Here is an 18801-nt window from a genome sequence, read left to right on the forward strand (position 1 = left end):
GATTGGTTACCTGACTCTGTTCTGCCTCTCTTCCCCTACTTACTGGCCAAACGCGGAGGCCAGTGCTCACACCCTTGTCCTAGCTGGCCTGTGTCCAGTGGGCAGCCCCGGGAAGCCTGGGCTCCCTACTGAGCCCTCATACTGTCCCAGCGAGGATGAGAGCCCGCACCCATGTAAGCGTGCGTCCTTGGACAACGCAAAACCCACGAACGGGAAAATATCGTTATTCGAACAACCTTACTGGGTCGGAGGTGGACCCCACCGCCCCGGAGCTGGAGCCGTTTCCCCGGCAACAGCCGCTCCCCAGTCCCTACCCTCCCAACCCCTCACTCGAGTCCACAAGAGGATTTAGCTAAAGATCGTTAAAACGTTAAGAGTCCTTTATCCGTGGGTTGGCTTGCCTCGATCCCCGCCAAACCGAGAGAAAACCAGAAGCCTAAGCGCCCCTCCGCCCAGTACCGGGAACTCGCCCCGCCCCCCGCCTCAACTTCGGCCACTTGGTAACAAACACTTCCACTTCCTGAGCCCTCTTTCTTCTCGCGCCGCGGGGCGCCGCGCCGAGCACACGACCCCGCCCCCGCGCGTTCCCATTGGCCGGCGTCGTTCACCCGGCCCGAGCGCCCCCTGCTCTTGGTCTCTGATTGGGCCGCGATGTCCACACCTTCGGTGCGGCCCCGCCCCCGGAATAAGGGGCTGGCGCGGAGTCGCGAGCGCTCAGTCGCCGCGCTGGGTGGGGATTGGTCGGCGCTTTCCGGCTTGGGCTCCTCGCAGTTACGCGGCCGCACTTCGCCGCACACCTGTTCGTTCAGCCCACCGGCGGCGCGGGGGTTCTCAGCAGGGCTTCCTCCCGCCTGCCGGTCCGAAGAGCGGGAAGAAGGTTTGGGCCGTCCCGCCTCCGGCTCCCCACGGGACCCCAAGTCGCACCACTGAGCCGTCGCAGGGCGAGATGAGCGCGGACGCGGCGGCCGGGGCGCCCCTACCCCGGCTCTGCTGTCTGGAGAAGGGCCCGAACGGCTACGGCTTCCACCTGCACGGGGAGAAGGGCAAGCTGGGCCAGTTCATCAGGCTGGTGGAGCCCGGTTCGCCAGCCGAGAAGGCGGGGCTGCTGGCCGGAGACCGGCTGGTGGAGGTGAACGGCGAGAACGTGGAGAAGGAGACCCACCAGCAGGTGGTGAGCCGCATCCGCGCCGCGCTCAACGCGGTGCGCCTGCTGGTGGTCGACCCCGAGACGGACGAGCGGCTGCAGAAGCTGGGTGTCCAGGTCCGCGAGGAGTTGCTGCACGCCCAGGACGGGCCCGGGCAGGCCGAGCCCCCCGCCGCTACCGAGGCGCAGGAGGCTGGTGGCGAAAATGAGCCGCAGGCCGCGGCGCCGGAGCCGCGCGAAACCGACAAGAGCCGTCCGGAGCGGGTACGTGTGGGCCCTAACCCGGCGGCGACTGGATGGGGGCTGTGAGGGGGAAGCGAGAGGAGACCCAGCCGCCCCTCGGACGCCCAACCGCGCGCCTGCCTCCCCTTTCAGAAACTGGATCCTCGAGGGGGAGACTGCTTCCGCCTCCCGACAGGTCGCACTGGCTTGGGGCTGCGTCCCGTTACCCCCACGCCCCTTCCCAGACTGGGCTAGGACCCTGAGCGCCTTGCCTCCGGCACTGCTTGTCTCTTGGCTTTGGGGAGCGGGAGTGAGAGAGGGCGGCTCAGAGGAGCGCGCAGTCCCCTTTCTTCGGCTCTGTTGGCGGTGTCTGTTCCCGTTCTTCAGAACCCCCCAACTCTGTCCCTCCTCGCACACCCCACTCCCTGCCGCCCCAGAGGTGCCAGCTTCCTCCCCGGCCCCTTGAGGATGGTAGCTGCAGCTGGGGCGAAGCAGCCGCCACCCGACTTCAAAAAGCTAGAGGAGTAACAACTCCCAATTCTGTGCGGAGCCCCTGCACCAGGAGGAGAGGGGTCGCCGACAGGGTTCTCCAGGCAGCGCCGCACCCCCGCGGGCGGGTGCGTGTATCATTAACCTCAGCCTGGCGGGACTTCATTCTCCTGAAGTACGGTGTGACTTCTAAGGAGAGGGAGCCCCACCGGCTCCGGGCGATGTGTGGGGGTGGGGTCCGGGGAGGAGGTGCAGAGGCGTCTCCGGGGGTGGTGGCGACTCTGGCACCGGGAGGATTTATGAGTCTCAGGAATGTGAGGCGTAAGCTGGCTTGTATCTGGGAACGGGAGGGGAGGATTCGGAGGAAAAGAAAGGGCTGGGACGAAGGTGTGGAGAGAGTAGCCTGGTGTCGCAGGGCCCTGCAGAAGCCAACGGAACTCACCAGGGACAGGTGGTCTTGCCCTGTGATTGCCTGTCTCACTTCAGTCTCCTGGACACCAAGCTGACTGGTTGCTTTTTGCCCATCTTTGGTGTTTCCCCAAACGGTCCCAGTTTGGATCAGCTGCAGGAGGGGCAGTAACAAAACAGGAGTTGTGATGAGAGCCTTGTGTCCCCAGAGAGTGAAGGAGGGGGAGGCCGGAGGGTGCAGACTAGGGGGAGCAGAGCCTGGGCCTCCCAGGGCCCGGTTGGCTTGGGCCAGCTCTCCACCTGGTGGCAGCCTGTGGCAGGGGCGTCTGTGATGCCGGCAGAAGCCTCTCTGGACAGAAAAAAGGCACCCTTCAGCCTTAAGGTAGAAGGTGGAGTCCCAGAGGACCAGCTGGTTTGGTGGAAGCAAAGGAAGTGAGGTCGCCAGAAGCCTTGTCCAGCCAGAGCTGGGCGCTGGCAATACCAGGGCTGCTAGGCTCGCGCTTCCTGCCTCTGCCAAGCTGGTGTTGGCAAGGATGGGGGAGGGGCCGGGGCATCCCTGGCAGGGGTTCGATACCAGGGAGTTGGAAACCATGACCTCTGATCCCAGGCAGGAGGATCTCGTTTGAACTTTGTGCTGAGCTGAGTGTAGCAGTTTGTCATTCCCTCTTTTTTTTTCTTTTTTTTTTTCTTTTTGGACTTTGGCACTGGCACAAGTAACCACCTCCCCGCTCCCCATCCCCCGCCCGAGATGCCGTTATGTTCAGCTCCTCCCCTTGCCCTTTTGGTTTTTTGTGGGGGTTGTTTTGGTTGGTGTGGTTTTGGTTTTTGTTTTGTGGTTTTTTTTGGTCTATCTGCTGCTGGGTGAGGAAGGATCCTAGGGGAGTTGGAGGATGCCAGGGGCCTGGTGGCCTGACCCAGCCTGTGCTCTCCCACCATGCCATCTGGAAAAGCCAGTGGAGCTTGACTTTCTGCTGTCTGGGTGACCCTCAGAATCGGATTCCCCCAGCTGGTGATGGGACATCTGCATTTGTGCATATTTCTCAGGCCAGGAGAAGTAGTACGGTACCCTCCAGCTGGTCCTGGGGACACCATCACCAGGCCTCTTGGGGTTTCAGGTCCACAGGCAAGTCACAACTTCTCTGAGCCTTGGTTCTCCCATCTGTAAAGTGGGGAGTGTTGTCATACAGTGACCCCTATTTCCTCTAGGATTTTACGAATAGTGGGAAGTACTTGAGCCCCAGGTGGATGCTGAATTGAGCACCTTCTGCCCAGGCATTTGTGCCAGTCCCTCTGGTAGGAAATGCCCATGAAATCTGGTGTGGTGGCCATGCAGGTGACCTGCCCTGTCATTGCAAAAAAAAAAAAAAAAAAAAAGTCAGTAAACATAGTAAAACTCACATTTTTCCTAAAGACATCTCACATAAGGAATTTGAGTTTTACTAATGAGTTTACTTAGCCTGAATTTGTTTGCAAAGTGGGGACTGTTAACGGTATCTTCATTGGTTCTCACACGTCCAAAAAGCGTTCAGTGGACAAGTGCCACGCAGAGATTGGGTGGCAGGTAATCTCATTGGGAAGACCACCCTGGGTGAAGAATCCTATAGGCAGAGGGTGTGGGATGATGTTTGTAGTACTGTTGGAGGAGGAGGGGGAGGGATTTGCAGCTGTGTCCACCTGCTCCATTGGTGGCTTTCCCCACCCCCTCCGAAGGAGCAGCAACACTCCTGCTCACAGCACTGCCCCCGTGCGGATGGGCCCCAAGGCCTGAGCTACCTCGAGCAGGAGTGACTTAACCTAGGCCTCTGTCTCCTCCTGTGTAAGTTGGGAGCATAGGGGTGGCTACACTGGCTGGGGGTTACATGGGGAGGTCCATAAAGGCAGTAGCTCCATGCCTGGCATGGAACCACTCAGCAAATGTTGGTATTTGAGTTGGTAAGTATTTCACAGTGATTGTTACGTGCCCACTCTTGGGCTGTCAGCCCTGGTCCTGCCCCTCCTTGGGCAAGTGCTGCTGTGTCCCAGCCTGGCACTGTCTGAATGCTCGGTCGGAGGTCAGTGTTTTGGAATAATCAGAAGGTGCTCCACAGCCTTTCCCAGTCTGGCAGCCCGACAAGACCCTTCATCAGTCTGGGAACCTGTCACTTCTCTTCTCCATGAGGCACACTGCAAAACCATTCACAGCTCGCAGAGCCTTTTCTCAACCCTGCAGGCAGAACGAGCTTTTTCTTTGCTCTCCTTCCTCCTCCTCCTCCCTGTCCTCTGCATCTTTTATGGCTATGAGCACACAACAATCAAATCACCTGTTCATGATCTTGACCCACTGCAATGGTGAGGAAGGTGAAGGTTGTGGCTGCTTTTGTGTTTACATCCCTGGTGCTATGCCTGGCGCAGAGCAGGGAGGGGCTCACATAATTTTTGAATGAACAAGTGCATAGTAGCCATCAGGCACTTTTATCCTAATTCATCTCGGTCCAACACCCCCAGACATCGAAATTCCAGACAGAACCTACCTACTCCTTTCTCTTGCCTGCTAGCAGCTTCCATTTGGGGAGTAGAAAGGTAAAATTGTCCATTGTTCCCTGCAAACCTCAGCTCCTACTTCTGTGAAATGGGAACACCAGAACCCACCTTGCAGGGTTTGGGGGAAGTTTGATGAGATGATAGGGGTGTGTGTGTCAGTGCCTAGCTTGAGGTACATTCTTGCCAGACCTGACTGACCCTGATCCCACAGGCAGAAACAGTGCAGGCCGGGGACCCTGGCTGGCTCAGTCCATGGAGCTTGTGACTCTTGGTCTTGGGGTCGTGAGTTTGATCCCCACGCTGGGCACAGAGCCTGCTTAATAAATCCAGGGCACCTAGATGGTTCAGTCAGTTGAGTGACTGCCTTCAGCTCAGGTCATGGTCCTGGGATGGAGCCTTGAGCCCTGCATCGGGCCTTCTGCTCAGCGGGGAGTCTCCTTCTCCCTCTCCCTCTGATCCCCCTTACCCAGGTCAATCATACTCACTCTCAAATAAAATCTTAAAAATAAATAAATAAAATTTAAATTAAAGACAAAAGGAACAGTGCAGGCATCCCAGGCAGCAAGGTGGGTGAGTGGGTGGGCGCAATGCACTGGCAGCCTCCCAACCTCCGGCCCAGGATACGCGGGCCATTTCCCACTGGCAGGTTGGAGTTTGGGAGGGCAGAAGAGAGTCTGCGCTGTAGGATGTTTGGATTTGAAGTAGACAGGGTATGTGATGGTGTGAGTGTGGTTCCTTCTCTGAAGCCACAGATGTGAGATTTCTTCTCCCCTGGTTCCTACCTTCAGCTTCCTATGAAGTTAAATCAATAATTCTGGTGAGAATTCTCTTGGAGACAGAATGGGGCACTCTCCGTATGTCTAGATGTGGGCTGTTCTCTTCGTCTCCAGAGTTCCCATCCCACGGGGCCCTGGGGAGGTGAGAGACCACTTAGGAATTAGAGATGCAGGCCTTCTGCAGACAGATGGCAGAGTTCTCAAGGCCGGTATGAGATGCTCTGCTTTTTGCTGCTCTGAGATGAAGTCAGCCCCGCGGGGAAGGAAATTCAGTTCTAGTGCAGCCTTGTGTCCTAAAGATACTGATGGATTTCCATGGTTCCCCTATGACAGCCATGCAAGTTAGGTCTTAGTTTCTCCATTTTTGTGAGCGGACAGTGATTGCTCAGTAAATGATGACTATTACTAGTGCCCGGCAGTGTGCTGTGTGCTAGACATGCTTTGTGTCGGGGCATCTGGGTGGCTTAGTCCATCCGAGTGGCTCATCCACTTGGACGCCAATCAAGCATCTGGGTCTTGATTTCCACTCAGGGTCATCTCAGGGTCGTGAGATCGAGCCCCAAATCAATCTCTCTCTCTCTCTCTCTCTCTCTCTCTCACACATAAATCTCTAAAAAAATAATATGCCTTATGTCATTCAATATACAAAACTACGGCATGAGGTAGATACTAGTGCCCGTGTCCCCCTGGAAACGGAGTCTTGGTCAGTTCAGGTGGGGCAGCCCCATGTGGACAGGGGTTATTACCCCAATTCTCTCTGACTCCAGTGCCTGCATAGCCACTCAGCCATGCAGTTGGGTTGTACTTGAGGGCCCGACTGTCCAGCTGGGGGTCTCTGACCATCGCATTCTGGGCTACATAAGAGCTATCATAGTGAGTGGAATACATTCACCAGTTCCTTGCAAGGAAGGGTCCCTGTAGCTTCTGTCTCTTGGGGGTATCCTTTGTGGCATCACCAGGAAAATGCGTCAGCACAGAAGTGGCCTGGCTCCTGGCCCCACCTATCTCTGTGATGGGCTGGGATCTGGAGCCCACCCACCAAGTCTCTACCTTACCCTAACACCCCCCACCCCCCATGTCCTAAGAACCCATCCTTGCTGGCTCTGGGGCTTCCCTGCAGCACAACCCCCCCCCCCTTCCCGGCCCCGCCCCCCAAGGCCAACCTTGACCTATTGGCCTTAGCCTTGCCTCACCCCTGAAGTAGGACAGCTCACCATGTCTCCAGCCCTCTGGGCAATGTTTAGGTTCCTATGCCCTACAAAAGGGCCACTCCCTCATTGCTGTGTTGTCTGGAGGCTAGACCTCTGACTTACAGAGTCAAAGGCTCCTGCCCTCCTGGGTGTGTTACAAGGTTGTGGTGCCCAATTCAAGTGTGTGTGTGTTGGGGGGGGTGATGTAGAAATGTGTTTGGGGGCGGCACCTGAGTGGCTCCGTCCGTTGAGTATCCCACTGGTGATTCTCCACGCTGGTCACGATCTCAGGGCCTTGGGATAGAGCCCTTGGGGTGGGGCTCCGTACTCAGCACAGTCCGTTCGAGATCCTTGCTCTCCCTCTCCCCCTTCCCCAACTTGCGCATGCACCCCCCAAATAAATCTTAAAAAAAATTGGGGGGCAGACAGCTTGAGAGTTGGGAGTGAGACCTCTAGAATATCAGCAGACCCTGGTGGCAGCCACTGGCCACATATGGCTCTTCTTAGCACTTGAACTGTGCAGGTCCCACTTGAGATGTGTTGGAAGTTAGAAATGCACACCAGATTTTGAAGGCTTCCTACAACCCAAAAGACATAAAATCACACTGTTAATAATTTTGAAGTGGAGTACCTGTTGAAATGATAGCAGTTTGGGGCATATTATGTGAGATAAAGTCATTGTAATTAATTTCTAATTACTTTTTTTACTTCAATGTGACCCTGGGAAATTTTTAATTGCCTCCCTGACCGATACTGTGTTCCTATTGGACGTGCTGTTCCCCATCTGAGTTCGGAGCCTGACTTCTCCTCCCCTCCTCTGTGGACTTGAGCGGTTGATGTGACCTTTTTGAACCCGAGTTCCCTCATCTGGGAAGGAGGGCAGTCATACCTTCTTCACAATATTAGAATTAGGTTTGAATGAGAAAATGTACATATAATCGTGGTGTGGCCCTTGGCCCACAGTACGGGCTCAGTAAACAGTAGCTTCTATTTGTTATTTTAATAGAGCCGCAGTTACACAAGCTCTCTGAAGGTCTTTGTCCCTTCAGGACTGGCCCTTAAATCCAGTGACTTCTGGGAAGGAGGGTGACGAAGAAGAGGGGATGAGGGAACAGTGGCTGCGGAGCAGTCGGGCATGGGGCGGCCAGCCTGGAGGGAGTCCAGCCAGGCAGCAGCCCACGTACCAGCCTGCTCCGTCCCAGGCTTGCCCAGCCCTGGGGAGACCTGAGCCAAACTCCTTCGGGTGGGTCTCTGGCCAGCACCGGGAGGAGAGAAGCTGGCGCAGGGCCCCTGCGCGGGGCGTGGAAGAAGCAGCTCCCACTTGACCGTAGGTCTCCCTCCCAGAGCCCACCCAGTCCACCCAGATCACCCTGCTGGGGTCCTGACAGGGGCCGTCCCACTGAGAAACAGGAAGGCCAAGATCAAGGGCTAGAGCTTTGTCACAAATGGAGATGGCCAACATCCCTGTCTGCACAGACCTGGGTGGGGAAGGTCCTGTGGGCACGGGTCAGTGGCCGCCGAGCCTTTTCTGTACCTCGGGTGAGGAGATGATGCCTCTAGCCTCGAGCTCTGGCCACTGGCCAACAGTCTGAGCTCCTGGTCACTTCCCAACCTGCCCTGAGGACAGTGCCCCCTTGCTGCCCAGTCACATGTCACCCTCAGGCTAGGCCAGCTCTCGCCATCCATCATGGCTTCCTTGAAGAGCTGGCACCAGACCCGAGCTGTGTCTCTTGAGTTCTGTGGAACCACGGACCTGCCTCCCAGGGCAGCTGCTGGGCTCTTCCTAATGCCCAGCATCCCCCCTTCCCATCCCCGCCAGAAGCACCAGGGCTCCTTCTGCCCACCCCCCTGTCCCCTTGTTGCTGGGGCTGCGCTCCCTGGGGCAGCAGGCTTCAATCTTATCTGCGTAAACAAGAGCCTTGGCTGGGCTGGGCTGGGCTGTGTTGGGGGAGGGGCAGTCTGGGAAGGTGAGGGTCACCTCTGTTGTTCCCCTAGCCACCCTGGTGGTCTGCCGGCTCTAACAGCCCATTCCTTCTGGGGCCCAGAGCTGCCTGGCCTTCTGGAAGGAGCCTGGCTGTTTTCTATAGGGCCCATCACCATGACACCGGCCAGGGAGGGGCCGGGCTCATTGGGGCGTTGGCCCCCAGCAGCCCTCCCCGAGGAGGAACAGGGAGCGGCCCTGGGCCTGCTCCCCAGAGACGGGCACTGGGATTAGGGTATCGACTTTCCTCGGCTTTCCAGGTGGTTGCTGGTGGCGCCTATTGAATTCCGTGCCCGCCGTCCGCTCCCTGGGCTGCGTGGGTGGAGGTGATTGGGCGGCCACTTGGGGCCAGGCTGGGCTCCCTGGGAGAGAAGGAGGAAAGGAGTGGATGGCCACGGGGGCCCATGACAGGATTCGGGACAGCCTGCCAACCTGTGGGGGGAGAGGTTCCAGGAGAAGAGTCTGAAGGCAGCTGTCCTGGCAAGATCTTTTCTGGAAAACTTGTCTGGTGTTGCCTGGAAGACTCAGTCCCACCCCCCAGGCACCCCATCTCATTTGCACTGTCCTTTGGCCACCACTGCCTCTTGTTCCTTCCTCTTGCTTCCAAGTCTCCCCCAGGTGCCTCATGAGCAGGTCCTGATTTCTGCTTCTGACCTGTCATGGTGCCTGGGATCCCTGCCTGGCACTCTGAACGCTCTGAGGCCATGCTCCCCTTGAAGACCCCTCCCCACCCCCAGCTCTGGACCCCTCCTGAGCCCCTGGGGGCCTCACAACCAGGAGCAAGATCGGCTGGACTTTCCAGCTACCCCCTTTTCCCCAGAGGCAGAGCGCAGGTCCTACTTCAGCTCTGGGGGTGCGGGCCCAGGAGCAGCAAAGGCCAGGCTCTGCCCCGGTCCCTGCCCCCTTCCCACCAGATCCCCAGGGAGGCTGCCCCCGCCCCCAACAATTCCTACAGGACAGCCTCCACCCTGGTCTGCTGGGATGGGCTGCTTTGATGGGCTGACGCGGCATCTGGCAGGGACACCTCCTGGAGACAGCTGGGGGAGGGGTGGAGAAAAACAGCCTGGTTTCCTGGAAGGACGATGAGCCCCCTCCTCTCCCTTGGGCAGGAGGGTGCTGGATGGGGCCCTATAGGTGTCTGAACATGTCAGAAAACCCCCTGGAGCTTCCTGTCCCCCTGCTCAGACACCGCCAGAGGGTCGGAGCAGGTCCCAGTACCAGGGAAAGGGAGCAGTGGGGAGCTGAGCCCCATTTCCTCCAATCCCACAGTTTGGGACTGGCGGCGGGGAGTGAGGTTCAAAGCAGGCCCTCCGGCCTTAATGACGGGGCTCCGGGAAACATGCCCATGTGGGGGATCAGGAAGAAAAGCCTGCAGCCCTGACTGCTCTGCTGGCCAGGAGCTCTCCCCGAACCGCTAAGCTGCCCCAGCCCAGGCCTGCCCACTGCTGCATTGCTTATCCCAAGCTCGGGCTGGAGGCCGCAAGAGGCCTTGAGGACCCGGAAGGAAGGCTGTGGTTTCATCAGCGGCCGGCCGCCTCCCAGCAGAGCCTGCGCCGCCGTGGGAGAGCAGCCCATGTTTATGACTCCTGCTGAGGCCTCCTCCCAGTCTGGACTTGGGTCCTTCGGAGCCAGCCCATGGATGGTGGGAGGAACACGGGGTCCAAGTCAGAGACCTTGTGAGCGCTCCGGCTCCTCCACTGTGCAGCTCGCTGGGTGACATCGGGCCGTGGGCTTGACATCTGGACTCTCGGTTTCCCGGCCTTGAGAATGGGGGTGCCTGGCCCCAGCCAGGTTGCGATGGGAAAGATGACTCTTTGGAATGAGAGGAGGTGGGGAGGAGCGGAACGGCAGAGCTGCACGGTTCTCAGGGTGATTGCGGGCTCGGCCTGGCTGGGGCAGAAAGCTGAGCCTGCCTGTGGTGGCAACTGGTCAGACCTGTTCCTGCTCACCTGGGCCTGGGGGAGGGCTGGGCTGGCAGCTTCGTGGCGGGATTAGCTGGAGGGGAGAAGAGCCTCACTCACTTTATCAAACAGGATCCTGTGGGGGCTGCCGGGGGGATAAGCAGCCGCTGGGAGGAGGGGGCCCCTCCTGGAATTGGACCCTGTTGACAGGGAGAGTTGGGGAGAAGATGCTTTGCAACCACTGGGGCTCCCCTCTGCCCCCCCTTTAATGCTTGCTTCTCTGGCTTTGCTACTATATGGGATGAGGGCAGCCTGCTGAAGGAGAAACCAGGGAAGGGCCCACGGCCTCTGGCCCAGATCAGGGTGAGATGCGGGTCCAACCATCACCTCTTTCCTGTCTTCCTCTCCACAAACCCCACCAACATCCTGAAACACAGAAAGACCTGCCCAGGCAGTTAAAGGAAGGCAAAGTCACCCTCCGGCCACCCCCGCCCCCCATGAGACTGAAAGGGTGGGGAGCCCCACATGGCAGCGGCCTGCTGGGACTGGCAAGTTGGGGCAGGAGGCCCCTAAGCCCTCCTCTCCTTCCCTGCCTCCCTGGCCAGCCCTACTCCCAGCTGGGGACTGGCGACTCAGAGCAGCCTGGCCCGCACCCTACCCCCCAGAATCTCCCTTCCCGGCTTAATGTGACTCATCAGTAGGGTGGCCAGCGCTGGGAAAGTCTGCTCAGGCACAGGGATTTTTGAAGTTGCCAAGTGTTCCCACCTATGTGAATTCTCTCACTTGGCCTCCCAGCGACCCTGGCACCGTATGAATGAGGAACTCTAGGCGCAAGAAGGAAATTACTTGCCCCAGGTCACATAGCTAGTAGGTGGGGAAGCTGACACTGGGGCGGGGGCCTTGACTCCGGCCTCTGCTCGTGGCCTGGGGGTCACTGGGCACTAGCAGGCTGGCTGCTGCAGCTCCAGGCCTGGAAGGAGAGGGAGAGAGACCCCCAAGTCAGGCCTTGGGCTCAAGCTTCTGGCTGAGGTTTCAGTTGCTTGGCCTGTGCACACCCGGATTCCCTCCATTGTGTAAATGGGTCCGAGGGCTGCAGCGTCTAAGCTAAGCGGCTTAAGTTGGACCAAGGATGGTGAAAACCATTCTCAGCCGAGTGTACAAGCGCTGGAGAGAACTCTGCCTGGGCCCTTTCAGTCCCGACTCTGGCAGGGCCGTGGCCACAGCCACGCTGGGCTCTCCCCACAGCCCAGCCCTGCTTCTCATAGCCCTTTCACCATGCAGGCTTCCCCAGCAGGGTCTTTGGGGTTCTGCTGCTGCCTTTGCCCCCAGCCTTCTGCTGGCGGGGGTCCTTGTCCTGTCCAGGACTCCTTACTGTGATTCCCCCAGGTCTGGGGTCATCTGGCTGCCTGCTCCCTTTTTGCTGGGCTGTTTGGCTTGGATGGGGAAAGGCTTTACTGTAAACACACTGACCAGCTTTCAGTAAACACCCTGTCTCCGCTGCTGCAGAGAACTGGGTACCAAGGGGCTCAGAACCCCCAGTCACCCGGCCAGGCTGGCAGCGGTGCCACCCCAACCCCAGAGGGGGCCAGACGGAACTTCTACTGGGGAGGCATAAGGTAGCAATCAAAATAACACAATTAACCTCAGAACATCACAAGGGAAGGGACTCGACTTAATCTGGCCCCGCCTCCCATTTGCCAGAAGGAGGTGACTGGCTTGGAGGGGGCACCTGGGCAGTGTGCGACAATGCCAGGTCTTCTGGGTTCCAGCCCAGCATCTCTCAGATTGCTGTGTGGGATCCGGCAAACTTGCCTTAGTCCCCTGTGTTCCTTGTGGGGGAGGGGAAGGGGTCGGGCACCGGGCTGGGAGGGCGGGACCTAACAGGATGGAGAATGGCCACGAATCCTCCTCTGTCCCCACAGCGGGAGCTGCGGCCTCGGCTCTGCACCATGAAGAAGGGCGCCAACGGCTACGGCTTCAACTTGCACAGCGACAAGTCCAGGCCGGGCCAGTTCATCCGGGCAGTGGACCCAGACTCACCTGCCGAGGCCTCAGGGCTCCGGGCTCAGGACCGCATCGTGGAGGTAATGCTTCCCAGCCTCTTCCCAGGCACCTGCTTCCTGCCTACCTCCACACAGACAAGCAGTCCTGGGGCAGCCATCACACCGCCTGCTCCTTGGTTGGCGCAAGGGGTCCAGAGAGCCCAGATGGAGGGAGGGAGGGAACCAGAGAGGGGAGAATCATGGTGGGTGGGTGGGCTGGAGGGCGGGCAGGAAGGGCGATGGATGGCCGATAGCCTAATTCCCTCCCCCCACCTTCTCTGGGTTCTTATTGAGAGAGACACTCAGTAGCCCAGCATCCACCCAGCCCTTCCAGTGGACATGTGGGGTCACCTACAGAGTGTCCCTACTGCCTGAGGCCTCCGTGGTGGCAGGTGCACTCAGAACTCTTTGTGTGGTGCTCGGGAGGAAAGGAAACGTGAACCCTCTGCCATGGGCGAGCCCCAGAATCTCAGTCTTAGAACCTTCGAGCTAGAAGAACCGCTCTCCCAAGACTTCTCATTTTACACGTGAGCAAACCACGGCCCAGAGCGGGAAGTCGGACACAAGTACATAGAAACGCTCAGGCCCATCCCAGGCCTCGCCGATCTTTCCTGTCCTTCTGTCACAGCTGTGTTTGTTTAGTCTTTTCTGGATATTTTCTTTGGCTTTTTCTCACGTGTCCTGCCTCTTCATTTGATTGTCAAGTGGGAGGACCACTTGGCTTCTAGTTCAGGACTCCCAGGCCAGGTGGGTTTCATGTCCCCAGACTGCCAGCTGGCTGAGGACAGGAAGAGGACCCTTCACACCACCTCCACCTGCCCCCCTAAAACTGTGCCAGTAACCCCTGACCTCCCTTCCCCCCACAACAGGTGAACGGGGTCTGCGTGGAGGGCAAGCAGCACGGGGACGTGGTATCCGCCATCAAAGCCGGTGGGGATGAGACCAAGCTGCTGGTGGTTGACAAGGAGACTGATGAGTTCTTCAAGAAATGCAGAGTGATCCCATCTCAGGAGCACCTGAGCGGTGAGCAGCGGAAGCCCCGGGGTCAGGGCCGTTGGTGGCCAGTGCTCTAGATCTCACTGTGTCCTGGCTGACGGGCGGACAGTTTCCTGTTTAATAGCTTCCTCCCCCTCCCTCAGGGGAGTTTGGGGAAAAGAGGGGCCTGATGTCGGGAGAGGAAGCCGGGATGGCAGTGGTTTCTGAGGATGCGAAGGACGGGCTTGAGCCATCACAAGGGATGGTGAGACTGGGTGGACGGAGGTACTTATTCCCAGACCAGAGCCTCAGCACTGAAGGGAGGCCTCCGTCCCAGCCCCTGCCCCCCTAGTAGGTTCTCCAGGCAGCGCTCATGCAAGGGAAGGGTTAACTCCAGCTTTGCTTGGTCAGATCAGAGTCCAGTGACAGGGGCCCCCTGCCTCCCCTCCCTTCTCTCAGGTTGTCTTGGAAACCCAGGCTCACTGGCTCTAGACGCCAGTGGGTGCCTCCTTGGTCCCTGGTTCCCGGGCCCCTGCCCTCCCCACCCCACCCCCAACACGCTGCCAAGCCTGGCACCTCCCCCTGCCCAAGCCCCAGCCCAATGGGGCCAGGCTGCTGTCGGAGGGCAGGAAGGAGTTAAGCAAAGCTCTTCTCCCTGGTGTGGACTTTCTCCCTGGAGAGATGGCTCCTGGGGAAGGCGAAGTAGGGTGGGTGGGACCTCTTTGGACTTTGCAGTGGGCAGGGCCTCCCTAAGGTTGTCGGGGGGTTTTTATTTGTAGGGGGTGATCCACCTAAAGGTCCTGGCACAGACTTCGCCTCTGGGTGGAGGGGTCAGGTGGACGCAGACTCCAGGCCTGGGAGGTAGGGCACCACCTTATCCTTGTTTCCCCAGTTCACAGAAGCTAGATAACTCAAGAGAGTCGCCTTCCTCCTGTGAGGGGGAAACCGAGGCCCTAGAAGCTCCATCCTTGCTCTGGTGGAGATTCGGATTCACAGCTGCTGAAATACCTTCCCCTGAGGCCTCCAGCTTCCTTCCCCCACCTACCCCTAAGGAATCAGCCCTCAGACATTCCTTCTTCTTATCTCTGTGGCTGGGTGGGATGGGCCCTGAGAATCTTGGTGGTGATTGTGGGGATTGTAGCCTCTGGCCTGAGGAGCCACACAGGGAGGGGCCTGAGGGCAAATATCCTTCCCAGGTATTGAGGGGGGGGTGTCTCCAGGCTGCCCTCCACTCCTCCCAGCTGGGTATACCTGCCCCCCACAGAGAAGAACGCCCTCCCAGCAGCTGCCTCCTGACCACCGGAGACAACCTGGGGTGGGGAGTGGGTGAGGGTCCCCGTGTCCCAGCGATCCCGTGCTCAGCCACTATGGGGAGAGGGTGGGTAGCAGTAGGGGGGAAGTGGTGAGTCAGGTATGCCTGAAGTCCAGGCCCCAGGAAAGATGCACGTTGATAGGGAAGAAAGAGTCCGAAGAAACCCACACAGTCTGACCAGCCCCAGCGGTAGAACAGTCCCACCTACAGCCAGGCGGGGCCCTGCCTCAGCCCAGCGAGGGGGGACCCCAGGCTGGTGTTCTCTCCTCCTGAGCACCCCGTCAACCTGCACATTGGCGAGCAGGAGTGGGGATGATTTTCTCTTTTAGGTGAGGCCGCTGCTGCCCGGAGTCGGGGGTGTGTTTCCTACTCTGGTGCCCAGGCCTGGGGATCTGCATTTCTGACATGCTTCCCAGATGATTCCTAGGCAGCCAGCCTGGAATTTCCTCCCCCTGAAGGACAGCAGTTTTTCCAAATTGTTCATGACCCATCTGTGGTTCGCAAGATCTACCTAGCAGGCAAAGACTAGCGTACTACTTTAAACGAAACTGAATTAAAATACAGGAGAGCATTACGAGGTGGTAAGGGTGTGTGTTGATTTGTGAAGCTTGTTCGCTGAGGTGTGTGTGTGCCGGGTCACCAGGATGGCAGCCGTACTGCAGGAGGGTTGCAGTCAAGGGACTCAAACACTCACGTAGGGCACAAGGTCTAATTACGGGCCAGACCCGGCAGCTGTCCCTCCTCCTCTCCGGGCGCCGCTCCAGCCACATCCCCCAGAGCTTCTGGACTCACCTTGCTGGTTTCTTGTTTTTTCTCCCCTTCTCCTAGGTCCCTTGCCTGAGCCCTTTACCAACGGGGAGATTCAGAAGGTAAAGGCAGACCCCCTGATGCTCCTCTGGCCCGCAACAAGCCAGGGGCTGTAGGAGAAGGGTTGGAAGGCAGCACGGCTGGGACAGTGGGCCGTTGGGCTCAGGTTGCGGCCCCCTCCTGAGCCCTGAGCTGTGAAAGCTGCCGGCAGTGCCCTCCTCAGCCCCTGTGTGGAGCGCTTAGGCAGGAGGGAGAGGAGAGGCCTGGCGGGGCCCCTTGCAGCCCGCTATCCTGGTGACAAGCCCCGCCTTCAACTCCCCACCGTACAGAAGAGGCCATTCTTCCCCCCAAGAACAGAGCTTCAGTGTCTGGACGCACGCTGCCTGGGCCCTGCTACTTCCAGTCTGGGTTGGAAGAACAAAGCCCCTCCTCCCCTCCTCCCTGGGCAGAAGGGAAGAGAAGGCCGTGGAGGCTGGGGAAGAGATGGTGGGGCCTGGTGCCAGCCAAGGCCGCAGAGGAACCCAGGCAGAGGCTGAGCACCAAGCTAAAGCCTTGGCCAGAACCTTCACTCTGGGACAGGCTGACTCCGAGGCAGACCACAGAGTTGGAGCTTTCTACAGGGCCTGCTCAGAGGGTTCCCATCCCCAGGGGCTACTGCGGTGGAGGGAGGGTGGCCTTGGGTCACCTGAACCTTCTGTCACCCCATCTGTGGGCCTAGAACTCTCATCCCTCTTATTCCTCCAAAGCCCTTCTTAGCTGCTTTGGGGTTAAGGTTTCAAGCTTCCTGGGGTCAAGTCCAAGGAAGCAGGTGGGCTGCAGGAAATTCAGGGAGTATCACAGTTCCCTGTGCCAGGCAGAGGCCCCTGGGATCCCCACACCCCCCTCAAAGCCCCTCCACGGTCACTGGCCCAAAAGGCTAGTCGACGCTGAAGGCTACTTTGGGAGAGCTGGGGGGTGGGTGGTGGGGGCATGTGAGCAGTTTAGCTAATCCCACGGTGGTCCCTCCCACTCGGGTGGTAGAACCAGCCTGCCCTCTGATCCTTAGAGGAATGTGAAATGTCAATCCCCAAGGCTGGCCAACCAGCCCCCCCAACCCCCTACACTCTCCTACAGACTAAGGCAGTGTGGCTTCTGGGTCGATGGGAAAGGCTTGTGTGGGGCTTCTCAGACCAGGGCACCTGTCCTCCCTGGAACACACTTCCTTGTTGAGGACCTCCCCACCCCATCCCTTGCCAACCCACACTCCTCTTCTCTGTGCCAGGAGAACAGTCGTGAAGCTCTGACTGAGGTGGCCTCTGACAGCCCCAGATCAGCCCTGGCAAGATCCACCTCCAGTGATACCAGTGAGGAGGTAGGCTGTTGGCTGGGCGGGCAGAGGGTGGCACTGGGTTACAGGAAGCCCATTCCCAGGCCACGCTCGTTCCTGGCACACCAGCCTGCCTTGGAGGTCACATGCTGTGCCACGTTCTGTCCTTGTGACCTGGCTTCCCTGGGCACTGCCCCAAGGGAGCCACCTTGCTGAGGCTGAGGACCGGGGCGCCTGGCCGGGCACTGACTCCCTCCCTCTGCTGCCACCTCCTCTTCGCAGCTGAACTCCCAAGACAGCCCCAGGAAACAGGACTCCACGGCCCCCTCGTCTACCTCCTCCTCCTCCGATCCCATCTTGGACTTCAGCGTCTCCCTGGCCGTGGCCAAAGAGAGGGCCCATCAGAAGCGCAGCAGCAAGCGGGCCCCGCAGATGGACTGGAGCAAGAAAAATGAGCTCTTCGGCAACCTCTGAGCATCCTCCTGCCGGTGCCCAGGAAAGCTGGGCGGGCCTGGCCAGCCCCCAGGCCCCAGCCCTGCTCCCTCACCCTCCTCCTCACTCACTCCCTGCTCCTCCTCCAATCAACACTTAAATCAGCACCAGCACCCTCCCTGCCCCCACCCCCATCGGTGAATCTGATTTTTCTAGAGAAATAAGCTCTTCCCTTACTTCTGGGAAGGTGAATGTGTTTCCATCCTGCCCCAACCAGAAAGCAGACTCCTGCTCCTCCTCCGGGAGTGCTCCAGCCCCTTGCCACTCCCCAGGGACCTCACTGGAACGCACACCAAGCAAGGATGGGGGGGACCTGGCGAGAGGTCCCATTCCCTTGCAACCCCAAGTGATGACCAAGTCCGGGGTTGGTGAGGATCCCCAGTGACAGCAGTGACACTGCGGAACGGACAGGGGTCCATCTTCCTCAGAGCCATGGCTTGGGCATCTTATTTTCGTTCATTTGATTTTTTGAGTGCAGTATCAGAATTTAGAGGGATTTCTGTGTCCTTAATTAACATGATTTGTCAGGTTGTTGCATCCAGGACATAGCATCAACCTCGACCTTGAACTTCATTCCTGCCCTGGAGCCCCGGGCAGCATGGGGCAGGTCTGGCTACCCCCTGCCCAACCACCCTAGTGTAAGGAAACTCCATCAAATTCAGCTGGCTTCCATCCTGCCTCCGCCTCTGTGTCGTCTTTTAGAGCTCTGGGTGTCCCCAGGGCGGCCTCTAGCCGAGGGTGGTGTAGTCCAGGCTTCTGGAACTCTGACAGGGGAGTAGTACCACGTGGGCGGCTGTATGCTGAGGGCTGTAGCTGCCTGCGTGCTACCTGTGGGAGTGGGACCTGCCCAGCTCCTGAATGGATGCAAAGGCTGCCTGCCTGCGCCCCCCCACCCACCCCAGCAAACCTTCAGGTAGGACGTGGGAGGGGAGGTTGACATGCTCCAAGGACCTCATGCACTTTCTGATTCAGGAGCACAGAACTGGTGAAGGCCCCAGAGGAGCTGCATGTAGAATGCAGAGAGGGGCTTCAATCTCTTCTACTCGCGGCCAGCGGGGTGCAGGGGCAGCCTGGGGCTGGCAGCAGATTCACCATCTCATCTGGCTGTGGACACGACCAGAGCGCAGCTGTCCAGGACAGGCTCCGTGGCAGGTGGGGTGGAGGGGGCTTTCCAAGGGCAAAATACCTGCTGCTCAAGAGATCAGGTCTTTCCCACCGCTGGCACCTGAGGCCACA

At 58.9% G+C, this 18801-nt stretch overlaps 1 protein-coding gene across 1 annotated transcript; it reads left to right on the forward strand.

The window, feature by feature from the left end:
- Nucleotides 1-690: 690 nt before the first annotated feature.
- On the forward strand, nucleotides 691-18242 carry NHERF1 (NHERF family PDZ scaffold protein 1). The gene is made up of 6 exons (XM_082705094.1): nucleotides 691-1408; nucleotides 12554-12715; nucleotides 13543-13696; nucleotides 15789-15829; nucleotides 17029-17118; nucleotides 17356-18242. The coding sequence occupies exons 1-6, from the start codon at nucleotides 947-949 to the stop codon at nucleotides 17545-17547; spliced, it is 1101 nt and encodes a 366-aa protein (XP_082561220.1). The 5' UTR covers nucleotides 691-946; the 3' UTR covers nucleotides 17548-18242.
- Nucleotides 18243-18801: the final 559 nt, after the last annotated feature.

The sequence above is a fragment of the Mustela nivalis genome (genome assembly GCF_964662115.1).
Source record: "Mustela nivalis genome assembly, chromosome: 17".
Taxonomy (NCBI): Eukaryota; Metazoa; Chordata; class Mammalia; order Carnivora; family Mustelidae; genus Mustela; species Mustela nivalis.

Coding starts and splice junctions, on each gene's coding strand:
- NHERF1 (XM_082705094.1), top strand. CDS start 947: ATGAGCGCGGACGCGGCGGCCGGGGCGCCCCTACCCCGGCTCTGCTGT. Junction 1,409..12,553: donor ACAAGAGCCGTCCGGAGCGG/GTACGTGTGGGC, acceptor CTGTCCCCACAG/CGGGAGCTGCGGCCTCGGCT. Junction 13,697..15,788: donor ATCTCAGGAGCACCTGAGCG/GTGAGCAGCGGA, acceptor CCCTTCTCCTAG/GTCCCTTGCCTGAGCCCTTT.